General features: G+C 61.9%; 1 protein-coding gene across 1 annotated transcript in view; it reads right to left on the reverse strand.

Annotated features, from left to right (window-relative positions):
- PAK4 (p21 (RAC1) activated kinase 4) overlaps positions 1-12,397 on the reverse strand; it is a 44,670-nt gene that overhangs the window by 6,037 nt on the left and 26,236 nt on the right. The window contains 3 exon segments of the mRNA XM_047078082.1: positions 106-564; positions 3,328-3,586; positions 4,762-4,835. Coding sequence (XP_046934038.1) covers positions 106-564; positions 3,328-3,531 — 663 coding nt within the window. The 5' untranslated portion in view covers positions 3,532-3,586; positions 4,762-4,835.

Below are 12,397 nucleotides of genomic sequence, written 5' to 3' on the forward strand. Positions count from 1 at the left end.
GAGATGGACAGCGGGCTGGGCACAGGTTGGGGTTGGTGGGTGGGGAACAGGGGAAGCTTTGGAAAAAGGGACGGCGGGAGGTCCTGGGGCAGGGGGATTGGTTACCTGGGCACCCCGGGACGGGTGGTCCGTATCGGCCCTCGGGTACGTGTTAAAGGGCCGACCAGCTGCCACTTTTGCCCCACTGGCCAGACCGGCAGGTTGGGGGGTGCCGACGTCAGGCCCAGAGAGGGGGCGTTTATCCCGGGAGGACTCCTGGGGTCCCCCCGAGCCCTCCCTGGAAGACTTGGGCCTCTTCTCTGGCCCCGCCCGCCGCCTGTCACCACTGCCGCCACCCGCCTCGCTGCGACCGGCGACCCGGCCTTGGCCGCCCGCTTTCTCTGGGGCCCCTCTGGCCGTGCTGGCCGGCTCTGCGGGCATCCCGTTTTCCTGGCGGGCTCGGGCAGGTGGCGGCGGGCTGTCTCTCCGGAGGGAGTTGGAGCGTGTCACCGACATGTTCTCAAACTCGTCGAGCAGCAGCGTGAGGGCCCCATCCTTGGCGCCTTTGCTGCCCCGCACGATGGTCTGGGGTCCGGGGCAATGGCGGGATGGGGGCCGGGCAAGGAAGAGGAGGACACAGGACGTGGATCCGACACACAAGGACAGCACGACACAACACACACAAAGACAAGACAGAGACGGAATGAAGAAATGCCATGGGGTGATGATGGGGCCGGGCAGTTGGGGGAGGCACCGGCGGGGGAGAGGGGGAAGGCTGCAGCCCCTCCCATACCACTGAGTCGTCTGTCTGTCTATCTGTCTGTCTACTGCCGGAGGAGAGCTGGAGGCTTAACCTCCCACAGGGCAGGCTGTGGCCCCTGGGCTGGCTGGGCCCCCTGAAAAGCACTCCCTGTCTTCTGCTCTCCAGGCTGGGAGCGGGCCTCTGCCCTGTGAGCCGGAGGGGAAGGAGTGCGGAGCCCACGCCACCCCATAATCAGCCCCGGAGAGCCGAAAATTACAGGATGCTAGCTAGGGCCAGGGCACGGCTCAGACCTCCTCCTCCCCTGCAGCCCGCGAGGGCCGTCAGCCCCAAAACCACACTCTTGGGTTCCCTGGAAGCCGAGGGTGGAGGACAGGGAGAGTCGGGAAGGACCGGACCCGAAGCGCAGGGCAAGAGTGCCCCAGGAGCACCGGGGGCAAATGCAAATTCCCATGAGGGCCCGGTGGACCCAGAGTGTGTCCTGAATCCACCCAAGCCTCACCTGCCAAGTCCACCCCGATCCGGGCCATGGCCACCTCCTCCCTCGAGTACTGAGTCAAGGCCTCCAGGATTCCCCCAGCCCCCACTCAGCTGCAGACACATAGGCCTCCTCAAACATACCAGGCACGCTCCCACCTCAGGACCTTTGCACTGACTGTCTGCTCTTCCTAGAACATCTTTCCCCCCAAGTATGCCCACAGCTCCTTCCCTTCCCTCTTTCAGGCTTGCTCGGCGTCTCAGAGGGAAGATTTTGCTGACCACCCGCAGTCTAAAATGCCCGCCCCTAACTCTCCCCGTTCCCCGCCTTCTTTTTTCTCTGGAGTACTCAAAACCAGCAGACACGAAGCACTCATAAGCTGACCATCGCCTGCACTCCCAGTGCAACGTTCATGAAGGCAGCTCCTGTCTCTTCCTGTTTTTGTGCTCTTGCACATCTCAGCGCCCAGAACAGTGTCTGGGAGGTATGGAGACAGTGCTCAGTAAACACTGGCTGAACCGGTGAGTGAGTGAGGGGGGCTGGGAGGAGGCCGCGGGGAGCAGAGAAGCACCCCCATCCCTCTGCTATCAGTCACTGCTATGCGGGGACGCAGGCCCAGGGTGGCCAGGCAGCCTCAGGCCGGAGCTGCCTCTGCTGTGCAGAAAACACCGATGACACAAAAGCCACCTACAGGCCACAGCGCCCCTGCCCCTGCCTCTCCTGGGCCTGGCTACCAGCGCAGAAGCCCGGCCCTGCCCGGGAGCCCAGTGAAGAAGGAAGATATCCGCTCAGACTCTGGTACTGGGATAAGAGGCTAAGTCCCTGGGGGTTGGGGGAGGGCCCGGGGGGACTGGAGAGATTCCCAGCCGAGGGCAGCGAACACCAGCCCACGCGGCACCTTTGCATGAATTACGACCAGGCACCTCATCCTCCTGGCAGGGCTCGCGGCGGACAGGCTAAGCAGGGGCTAGACTGTAGGGGCTCCCCCGGGGAGGCCACAGCCAGTGCTCCAGGGGCCACGGGACCAGCAGGGGTAGAACTGAGGGGGGCTGCGTGGGGCCCAGGAGAGCCAGAAAGAAAGATCCGGAGGTGAAGCCTCGGCTGCTTTAAGCCGTGGCAAAGACTTCAAAATATTCAAAAGGCCTGCGTGGGATGCCCTCACACCTCGGTGGGCCACCGGATGGAGATTCCGGTCATCCTGGTGAGCGTCCGCCCTTGTGTCCCCACCCGCCACACCACGCGGATCACTAAGGGCGCCCTCCCGCCAGGCAGGGGCCGGGCACCAGGAGAGGATGAGTCAGCTGCAGGCCTGTCCCCAGGCGCTGGGCCCGCGGACGGGCACACCCATCTCCGCCCCTAGAACGACCCTGGCTGCATGCCCCTGGCCCCCGGCCCTTCCTGGTTTCCAGTGCCCTTGGGGTGAAGTCCACGCTCTGAAGCCAGCTTCCCGGGCCGGGCAGGCTCACGCCCTGCCACCACCGGGCCAGCCTCACCGCGGGCCACGCCTGGGCGCCTGGACCACGCAGACAGGAAAGGGCTTAAGAGCACAGGCCTTGGAAAAAGACCTCCGTTCAAATCCCAACTCCACCCTTTTGCCCAAGGTGGCAGGAAACCAAAGCTCCAAACTGAAAGACCCCCAAGGCTTCACTTGGACCGTTTCCTCCACTAAAAGCCGAGCCTCCTCTCCGTTCGGCACAATGACTCCTCCGCGTCCCTCAGGGCTCAGCTCAGGTGTCCTCCAGAAGCTGGCCGGGACTGTGGGGCTGGGTCAGCAGCTCCTCTGAGCCTAGCCCTGACCATGGGGGATGGGGGGGGGGAATCTGTCCCTCGCCCCAGGACAAGTCTCTGCTACTGGGGACAGGGGCATGGAGCCCAGGGAGAGGAGCAGGACTTGGAGGCTGGTGTGGGGGGCTGCTGCAGGGGTCAAGGTAGCGGTCAGTGTTGAGAGGCAAGGGGAGGGATCAGCGGGTGGAGGAGTGAAAGGTCGGCACGGGGGGACGAGGATTGTGGCGGACGGTTGGGGTGTGTCGATCAAGCGTGGGGTTAAGGGCCGGGGGCGCCGTGGGGGGTCGGTGTGGGGCAGGAGGGGTGGAGGTGGGCGCTGGCCTACCTTGGGAGCCCCGGGCTGGATGGAGGTGATGCAGGCGGGGTCCACGAGGGGCTTGGGCCGGCGGGCCGACTCCTCGATCAGGCTCTGCCACTGGCGGGGCAGCCCCGTGAACTTCTGCTCATGCTGGTCAAAGCCCGTATGCACGCGGTGCTCGAAGTTGGATGGCGCGGAGATCTCTACCCGCTTCTTCTTCTTCCCAAACATGGCGCTGAGGCTCTCGGCACCACGAGGGTGCAGACGCGGGCTCCTATCAGCAGGCCTGCGGGAGGGGGCCACTCACCAGAACCCGCCCAGTCCTCTCTGCTCCTCCGGCCCTGCCCTGGTCCTGTCCGTCCTCGTCTCCTCCCTGGTCTCCCGTCTCCCACATGCAGCCCGAGGGACCCTGTGGACACCTGCCCCCGCTCAGAGCCCTCAGCCGAGTCCTCCGGTGGCCCACCCCACACAACCTGCCCTTGTCACCTCCCCTTTGTTTACGTTCACACTGGTTTTCAAACCTCAGCGCCTTTGCACTGGCTGTTCCCGCCCCCTGGGACACTATTCCCCAGTATCCACACATGGCTCCCTCCTTCCCCTCCTTCAAGTCTCAAGAGTTGGTGAATCTTCAAGTAAAAGACCACCCCACTAGCCTTCCACGATATCACTTCATAACACATTTAACGTCTGGAAATTCCACTGTTCTTGTGTTTACTAGCTCAGTGTCTATACCCGTCAGCACTGGAATATCAGCACCACAGGCCAGGTCTCACCTGCCCAGTGTCTCTGTGTCCCACCCCATTCCCAGAACCATGCCAGGCACACAGAGTGTGCTCAGTGACCGATTCCTAAAGGCCTGGCCTCAGCTACCTCTGCTTTCCCAGCCCGGAATCTGGGCTAACCCCACACATTTTTGGCTACCTACCCAATCACAGTCCCTGTCCTATGCTCGACCCCTAGGAGTCTCACCGCAACACTCCCACTTTCTAGATGAAGGGACCGAGACTCACAGAAGTGAGTTCACACAATGGGGAAAGTTCTGTGCAGCCGTGGTCTCCAGGTGAATACTTAGCACAGTACCAGGCAAGGCATAAATGCTCAACGAAAGCCAGTTTTACAACCAAAGGGGCTGTAAGGGAGATGCGCAGATCGCAGTGTCCCACAGGGAGACCAGGACGATGAGGGCAAGGGGAGTCAAATGGCCAGAGCACAAATCTCTCTCTGCCACTTACTATGCGTGACCTTGGGCAAGTGACTTGACCTCTCTGTGCCTCGGATCAACCGGCACAGGGCTGCTGTGAGGATTAACTGAGTTAACAGGAGCGGAGCCGGGCGTGGAGTGAGGGCCTTGTCCACGTGTGTGACTCTCGTGAGTAGGAGTATTCCTTGCAGTGTCTGAGGGAGGAAGGGCCCCGGGTCCTGCTCCCCTGTCCCACACATGGGCCCCAGAGTCCCACAGACCTGGTTTGATGCTGGCTGTGCTAGAAGTGCCCTCGGGCAGGTGACGTCTCCTCTTGGGGCCTCGAGTTACTCATCTGTAAAATGGGAAGAAAACATTCATTCATTCATTCATTCATTCATTCATTCATTCACCAATAACCCACTCCTCTGTGCCCAGTCACGTACTGGTTGATGCTGGGACACAGTGGTGACCAAGATAGCCCTCTGACAGCCCAGAGCGGTCAGGGCTGGGGTCAGGGAGTACCAGACTGGCGTGAAGGATGGTAGGTGGGGGTCAGGGGAGGCTTCCCAGAAGACAGGCCGTGTGAACGAAGGCCCAGAGGATGAGGGGAAACGCACTGGGCGGGGATCTCCGTCTGGTTCATGCTGGCCCGCCAGAGCCTGGCACAGTGCCTGACACAGGGTCGGCCCCAAGCTTAGTAAGTCTTGTGACCTAATGAGGACACTCTCAAGCGTGCCTGGGATGCGGCCCTTCAGCCCCCGGTTCTCCTCCCTCCCTGTTCCTCTCCTGTGGGAGCAGCTCTGTGAGGTTAGAACAGGCTGCCACCCCTAGCCCAGAGGTAGGACCATCAGTGGGTAGCCATCTGGGAGAACCGGTCTGGTGGCAGGAGCCCAGTGGGAGGGGGTGGGGACCCAGCAGACAACCTGTCTCAACTGGTCGGGGCCTCCTGGGCAGCAGGTGGCCACAGCCAGATCTGGCCAGGGCTCCCCGAGCAGGTCCAATTTCCCAGCTTGCTCTGGGGCCCCTGGCTGCCAGGAAGTGGGGTGTGAAAGCCCTGGCCAGGGCGGGTGCCCCTTTGCCTCTGCCTCTTTCCCTTCTCTGACCCCAACCAAGCCGGGAGCCCCTTCGATGTCTCTCCCCCGTTCCAGCCCACTGACCCCTGCCCATCCTTCCCGGGAGACTTCCATCCCTGTCCGGGCTCTCCAGCCTGTCTGCCCTCGGCTGTCCCCCCCTTCCTAGTACCCGTCCTCGCCTTGTCCCCACGGCCGGACCTTCCCCCATCCTCCCTGCTGTCACCCCGGAGCCTCGCCTCCACCTCCTCACTGTGTTCCCAGAGGTGCCCCCACCCGGCCCCAGGCCCAGCCTCACCCTCACCTTGGCCTCTCTCACGCAGCCCTACCCATCCTCCACCCAGCAGCCCACAGCCCGAGGCACCAAGTCACTCCAGGGGCATAAGATTAGCCACGTGACCCCTCACTAAATCCGGGAGAGGGAGGGGCGGACCCTGAGGTGGGAGGAGCTCAGCACGGAGACGGGGCACGCCACGCGGGAGGCAGCCTGCAAGGTGGGACAGCCAACTCAGAACCCTCCCCCAGAAGCCCCAAGCCCCCCTTGCACATTGCAGCCCGCCTGTTTATCCTGCCCTCCGCTCGCTCGTGTGACCCCTGCAGGGGAAGGGGATGGAAGGACACACCTCCGGATATTTGCCAGGGGGCCACCCCTTCCCTCTGGGCACCTCATGGAGGGCGGGACAAACAGAGGAACTGGCCGTGTTTATAATGATCAGGCCCCGGCTCCACCCTGGGACAGCTCCCAGCTCCGGCGGCTCCCTTGCCCGGCTCCCCGCCCCCACCGAGTCCCCAGGCCCCTGAGCAGCCCGGCCGCTGTGCCCTGTGCCGCCTTGGCTCCTGTCCCTGCCAACCAACCCACCTCGGGAGCTCACTGTGTGTCTGGGGGCCGGCCGCTCGGCCACTCTGTGCCTCGGTTTCCCCCTCTGTTAAAGACAATAATGCCAGTGCCTGCTTCCTGGAGTTCCTACAGGGGTCACAAGTGAGAACACGAGGCCCTGACCGCCTGGCCCGAAAGCAGCTGTGGGCAGCACTGACCTGAGCACCCACTGTGTGCCGGCCCCTCCTCTAAGCACCCTGCCCGGAGTCCCTCATGTAATCTGCACACGTGACCCACGAGGAAGCAGCCACTACGCGTTACAGACAAGGTAAAACGAGGCACGGGGAGGGCACGGTCCACTTGCCCAGGTCACACAGCTTGGCAGCAGAGTGGGGGACACGAGGCTCCAGGCCTGTTAACCCGAAGCCCGTGCCCGGCCAGTTCTCGGAAATAAAGGCGGCTACCCCCTCGGAGGTCCGTGCGTGCCAGGCTCTGCTCGGCGCCCTCTGCCCCCAGTCCCATTCCGCCCTCACAACCGACTGGCCCCAATTCACACATGGGGAGCCTGAGGCCCGGAGAGAGGAAGTCCCTTGTCCAGGGCATCCGGGATTTGAACTCGGGCAGGCGGGCACCAAAGTCCAGGCTCTTCCCTGCCTGGCCTGCCCGGAGGGCCACAGGGACGCCCTTGTTTCCGTCATCATCGTCATCACCAGGGTGCCTTTCTCCTTCCCACTCAAGCCTCCAGTCCACACCCACACCCTGCCCTTCAGGTCCTGCCCTGACCCTTCCTGGAGCTGAGGGTCCCTGCCTCCTGTCTGACCCGTCCCAGGCCCCCAAGGGTAGAGTGGGGTTCCTGCCCCTGCCTCCCATCCTTATCTGCCTTTACCGCAGCCTTCGGCAGGACAATCTGAAGCAGAAAAGATGTCCACAAACCAGTCCCTGCCACCAAACGTGCCACACCGAGGCTCAGCTCTGGGACTTCCATCACTACCACCACCACGAGGGCCCCCGTGACCCTGTGCAGATGCGGACGCGGAGCTCACGGACCCCCTATGACCTCGGTGGGGCAGCTATTCTCATTCCCACTTCGCAGACGTGGAAACTGAGGATCACAAAGGTGAAATCTCTTGCTCAGGTTACCAAGCAGAGCTGGGCCTAGAAGACAGGGGTATCTACTACAGGGTCGAGCTCCTTAAGCCTTCTGCTGGCCCCCAAGGCGCCTCCGTGTGGCCCCATGGCCTGTATGATCAGCCTGTCACCTCTGTCCCCTCGTTCACTCTGCCCCAGCCACATGGGCCTCCTTGCTGTTCTTCAAACCCTAGATGTGTCCCCACCTCAGGGCCTTTGCACTGGCTGTCACCTCACCTGCTGGAACTTCATTCTCCCTGATCTGCACATGGCTCCCGCCCTCCTCCCTGCTACCCGAGTCTGTGCTCAAATATCCCTGCTCCTGTCCCACCTCCCTCTATGCCTTTTTCTTTGCACCTGTCTTCTGTCTTGCTCCCCAGTGTACCCCGTCTACAACATGGCCCCAGCCCACACTAGGTGCTCAAGGAACCTGTGGTGAATGAACGGATTCATCTGTACCCACTACGCTACAGCCCTGCTTGGACACCTCTGACTCTGCCCGGGCGGTCCCTGGGGCACTCTGGCGGAGATGTGCCTGGGACCCAGGGGCGGCGGGTGAAGCAGCAACGTCAGACAGAGGGAATAGAGGAGGACAGCGTGCAGATGCCTCTGAAGTCTAGGGTCTGATCCCAAGAACGCAGGCCCATTTTGCATTCTACTCTCGTACGGTCATTGCAATTACAGAAAGTCTTTTGAATTATTCAGCATGTGGGACAGGCGGTTTCCAACCTGTCCCAGCAAAAGCTTCAGATTTTCTAGTCACCCCTGCGTTCACTGGATCTATACTCTGAGCTTTCAGGAGAAAATGATACCCACCCTCCCACCCACCCAAACTCTCCCCACCAAGGAAATCGGCCCCAGGGGGAGAGCAAGATCCACTTGTGGGACGAAGCTGTGTCTGGGGAGTGTGTGTGTGCGCGCGCGTGCGTAAAACTCTTGTCTCCTGTCCCCTTCCCTCCCCCCAGGCTCTGAATAAAGCTGCAGTTCTGGGAGCTGACCTAGCTGGACCCCAGGGGCCCAGGGAAAGAACGGGGGATGTGACAGGATCACAGTCTCGCTTTCACATCCACCCAAACGAACCCCTCGATCAGGAAGAGGACCACGGAGGAGGGCTCACTGGCCCCGGCCTGCACTCAGGGCTTTCACCCCTGGCTCCCACTCACCCTTCTGTCAAGACCTTCACCCACTAGCTTTGGGAAGTCCCTCCTCACCTCAGTTTACCCCATCTCCCCGGGCTGTGTTCTGACAACGGAAGGAGAGTCCGGCCTCCTTTCCCGGCCTGCAGCAGAAGCCTCACTGCCTCCCTTAATCCCCCACCCTTCCCATCTCCATACCTGTGCTCAGCTCTTGGGTGCCCACCTGTACAGCGCCCTGCCCTCCCCAGTCCAAATCTCTCTCCCAGTCTCCCGCCCCGAGCCGAGTTCCTCCAAGGAATCCTCAGGGACCTTGACCCCAGACCCCGCCACGAGCTCTGGGCCTGACAATACCTACTCTACCCACAAAGGACCCCGTCACGCTCCTGCACCCACCCACCGTCGATAGCTACTGAGGGCCGATCTCTGCCAGGCTAGGGCCGGGGCTCCTAGCGGTGGTCAGGACGGCCAGAAGCCTCCGGGCCCGTGCAGAGCTCACGGTCTACGGGAAAGGAGACTGTCGATAAATGAGCTGAATCAGAAAAACATCTAGTAAGTGAGATGGTAAGCGCTGAGGACATACACAAAGGAAGGGTCAGGACAGTGTTGAGGGTCAGGAGAGGTTGGAATTTTCAGTGAAGTGATGGGGGGGACGTGGCTGGGAAGGGGACACTTGAGCAGCGACCTGACAGGGGAGCGGAGAGGGAATCATTGGGATACCCGGAGGAAGAGCACTGGGCAGGGCAGCACAGAGGGAAGAGTCAGGACAAATGTCCCCAGGTGTGGCCAGAGCAGAGGAGGCCGAGTGGCGGGGCAGGCGGTGGGGGCAGATCATGTAGGGACTTGGGGGCCACGGAGATCACTCTGTCCTTTCCCTGGAGTGAGGCAGAGCCACACAAGGGCTCTGAGCAGGGAAGGGACGTGGCCTGACTCGCGTCCACAGGCTCCCCATGGCCAAGTGTGGGGCACAGACTGGGAGCGGGGAGCCCGGGGAGGTGCAGGACGTGACGGTCCAGCGGAAGACAGGGGTGGGCAGGCCCACGTGGGGGCTCAGGAGGGAGAAGCGGGCAGGCTCCAGGCGTGTGGTAATGGTCGCGATGACGGGACTTGCTGAGGACCGACACCAACTTTCCGTACTGGCTGCAGCAAGCGCGCCACGGGGGCGGGGGCTCGGTCCAGTCTTGCCCATCACCGCACCCCCGGTGCCTGGCACATTCCGCCTACCCTCTCCCGGCCCTTCACATCACCCAACAGGTTACACACTCATGAGTGTGCCTATTGTCTCCCACTAAGTCAGTGGCTCGGCACAGGCGGGACCCACGTTTCAGTTGATTACGGCTCGGTCCCAGCACCTAGCGCGGGCTGTTCCTTCTTGGTGGCCGAGTGGATGGAGGGGACGGGCGCATGCTTTGGTGCCGACTCTGGCCCAGGCCCGCACCAGGCGTGCGGCACCAGGCGTGCAGACAGGCCACAGTGAGCCCTCCGCACGGTTCCTCTTCCTTTCTCCTTCCCAAACCAAAACGCTGAGGTCCAGAGAGGGGAAGTCACTGCCCAGGGCTGCCTTGCACCAGGTCACAAAAGTGCCCACTCTGACCCACAGAGAAGGTCACCACCCCCTCTGCCTCCTGCTTCCCTGCGGCCCAGGCTCCAGCCAAGGCCTTTGCTCCAGACAAAGGACCCCAGAGGTTTATGGGACAAGAACAACAGCAGAGACAACTCTATGCCGATAACCAGAACCAAGATCAGAAAGGCTGCCTTGGTTAGGAGGGAACCAGAAGCAACGGTAAATCAATGGCTCTCCCCAGGCCTCCCCCTTGGATAAAACTCCCCACTGGGACTTACCAAGCCCCAGACCAGTTGGGCTGTTTCAACCTCAGGACCTCATCCCTCCCACTCTCTTCACTACAACTGCGCTAGCCTCCTGCATTTTTGTCTCAGACACCTCAAGCTTGTTCCAGCCTCAGGGCCTTTGCACCTATGCTTCCCTCTGCCCGGAGCTGCGTGGCTCACCCTCTCCTGACATTTGGGTCTCCGTGCAAATAAAACCTCATTAGAAAGGTCTTTCTTGACCCCTGACAAAGTTTGCACCCCTGCTTTATCCTCCTCTGTGGCATTTATTAGTACCTGACCTCGTGTACATGCGGACTGTTGGTCCCCTCCTCCTCCTCTCCCCCCAGTAGAGGCTCCCTCTCCCTGAGAGCAGGGGTCTCTGTCTCATTCTTGCTGTAGGCTTGGCATCCGGAGCAGTAGGCACTCATCAAGTATTTGTGGAGCAAAGGAGGGATGCCATTGCCCAAGTAATGCGTCCAGACCCTGAGGGGGGACAGGCGAGGCTGGTGGAGGCGGAGAGTGGACATCAGTCCCCGATCCCTGCCTCACACCACCTGCAAGTCCGATTGAGGCTCCAGCAGGAGTTGGTCTGGGCTTTGGAGACCAAATCCGGCTATTTGTGAAGAAGCTGGTGCGTGTTCCGAACATCACAAGGGGCGCCCACTGCGCTCCTATCCCAGGGCCCTGCCCACCCCAGGGAGGCCCACCCCAGCCACGCTGTGCTGCCGAGGCTCCAAACGTGAAGAAGTGACAGCCTATTTTGGCGACAGGCAAGAGGCAGGTCATACAGTGACAGATGCCGCAGGAAACCCATTGGTCTCCATAACGGGTGAAATCCCATAAGATGACACAGATCCAGGGATCCCCCTGGCCTGGGGAAGTCTGGGGAGCGAGGAGCAGCCCTGCCCCCCCCAACCCGGCCTTTGTGCAGACAGTGCCAGGCAAGGACTCGGGAGGCGGTGGGTGGTTAGGAGTGGGCCACCCAAGCTCTGCCACCGGCTCCACCACTCCCAAGCTGTGCGCCCCTGCGCAAGTGATTCAACCTCTCTGGGTCTCATCCGCAAACCAGGGATGACGACAGTCCCTGTCTCCTGGGACTGTTTGGATGACGGAATAAGGCAACGCGGGAAAAGCATTTAGAACAGGACCTGCCACCAAGCGGGTCCTCGCTACGGGTGAACCTGCTGCTAGGAACAAATAAATGAAAGAGGAGGCCGGGCACAGCCGTCTCCTGGCCAGCACAGGGGTGCCAGCCTGTCTCTGTTGCCTTGCTTTCTCCAGGGCCCGGATGGGGGGCAGAACGGGCTGCACTGTCCGATGACGGGTCTGCCGATCCCGCTGCACCAGGAGCCCTCCGAGAGGGCAGGGCCTGGGGCCATCTCAGCCCCTCTGGGTCCTCAGCCCTGCCCAACACAGGGTGGCACACAGCTCAGAGCGGCGCTGAATGAAGACACAGTATTTCCTGTGCCCAACCGGGCCGGGCAGGTGCCCAGAGCCCCAAGGAGGCCAGGCGGCTCCTCCGGCAGCCCTGGGCCCGGTGCCCCGCACCCCCCACCAGGCACAACAGGACACAGACACAAAGGGCACCCCCAGAGGTGCCCAGGGTGGGGACAGAGGCCACAACAAGCCTGAAAGTGTGGATGAGCCCCCAGGGACCAGGAAAATCCGACTGGACTTCATTCATTCTTCCCCTGAGGGAGGGCAGGAAGGAGGGAGGGGGTCACAGGCAGGAAAGAGCGTTTGGAGCCCCCCCCCCCCCGCCAAACAACTCCCCGCTACACACACACACACACACACACACACACACACACGAGCCCTAGACACTGAAGTACATGAAGCCGCCCCACCGCATCTTGGTGACAGCAGCCGTACAGGAGCCTCGGAGCAGGAAAGGACATCCCACCCTGAGCCTTAGCTTCCGCCTCCGGAATATAGG

The sequence above is a fragment of the Lynx rufus genome, unplaced genomic scaffold, assembly GCF_022079265.1.
Source record: "Lynx rufus isolate CCGP_SWC_20201006 ecotype Redwood Valley unplaced genomic scaffold, mLynRuf1.p SCAF_16, whole genome shotgun sequence".
Lineage (NCBI taxonomy): Eukaryota > Metazoa > Chordata > Mammalia > Carnivora > Felidae > Lynx > Lynx rufus.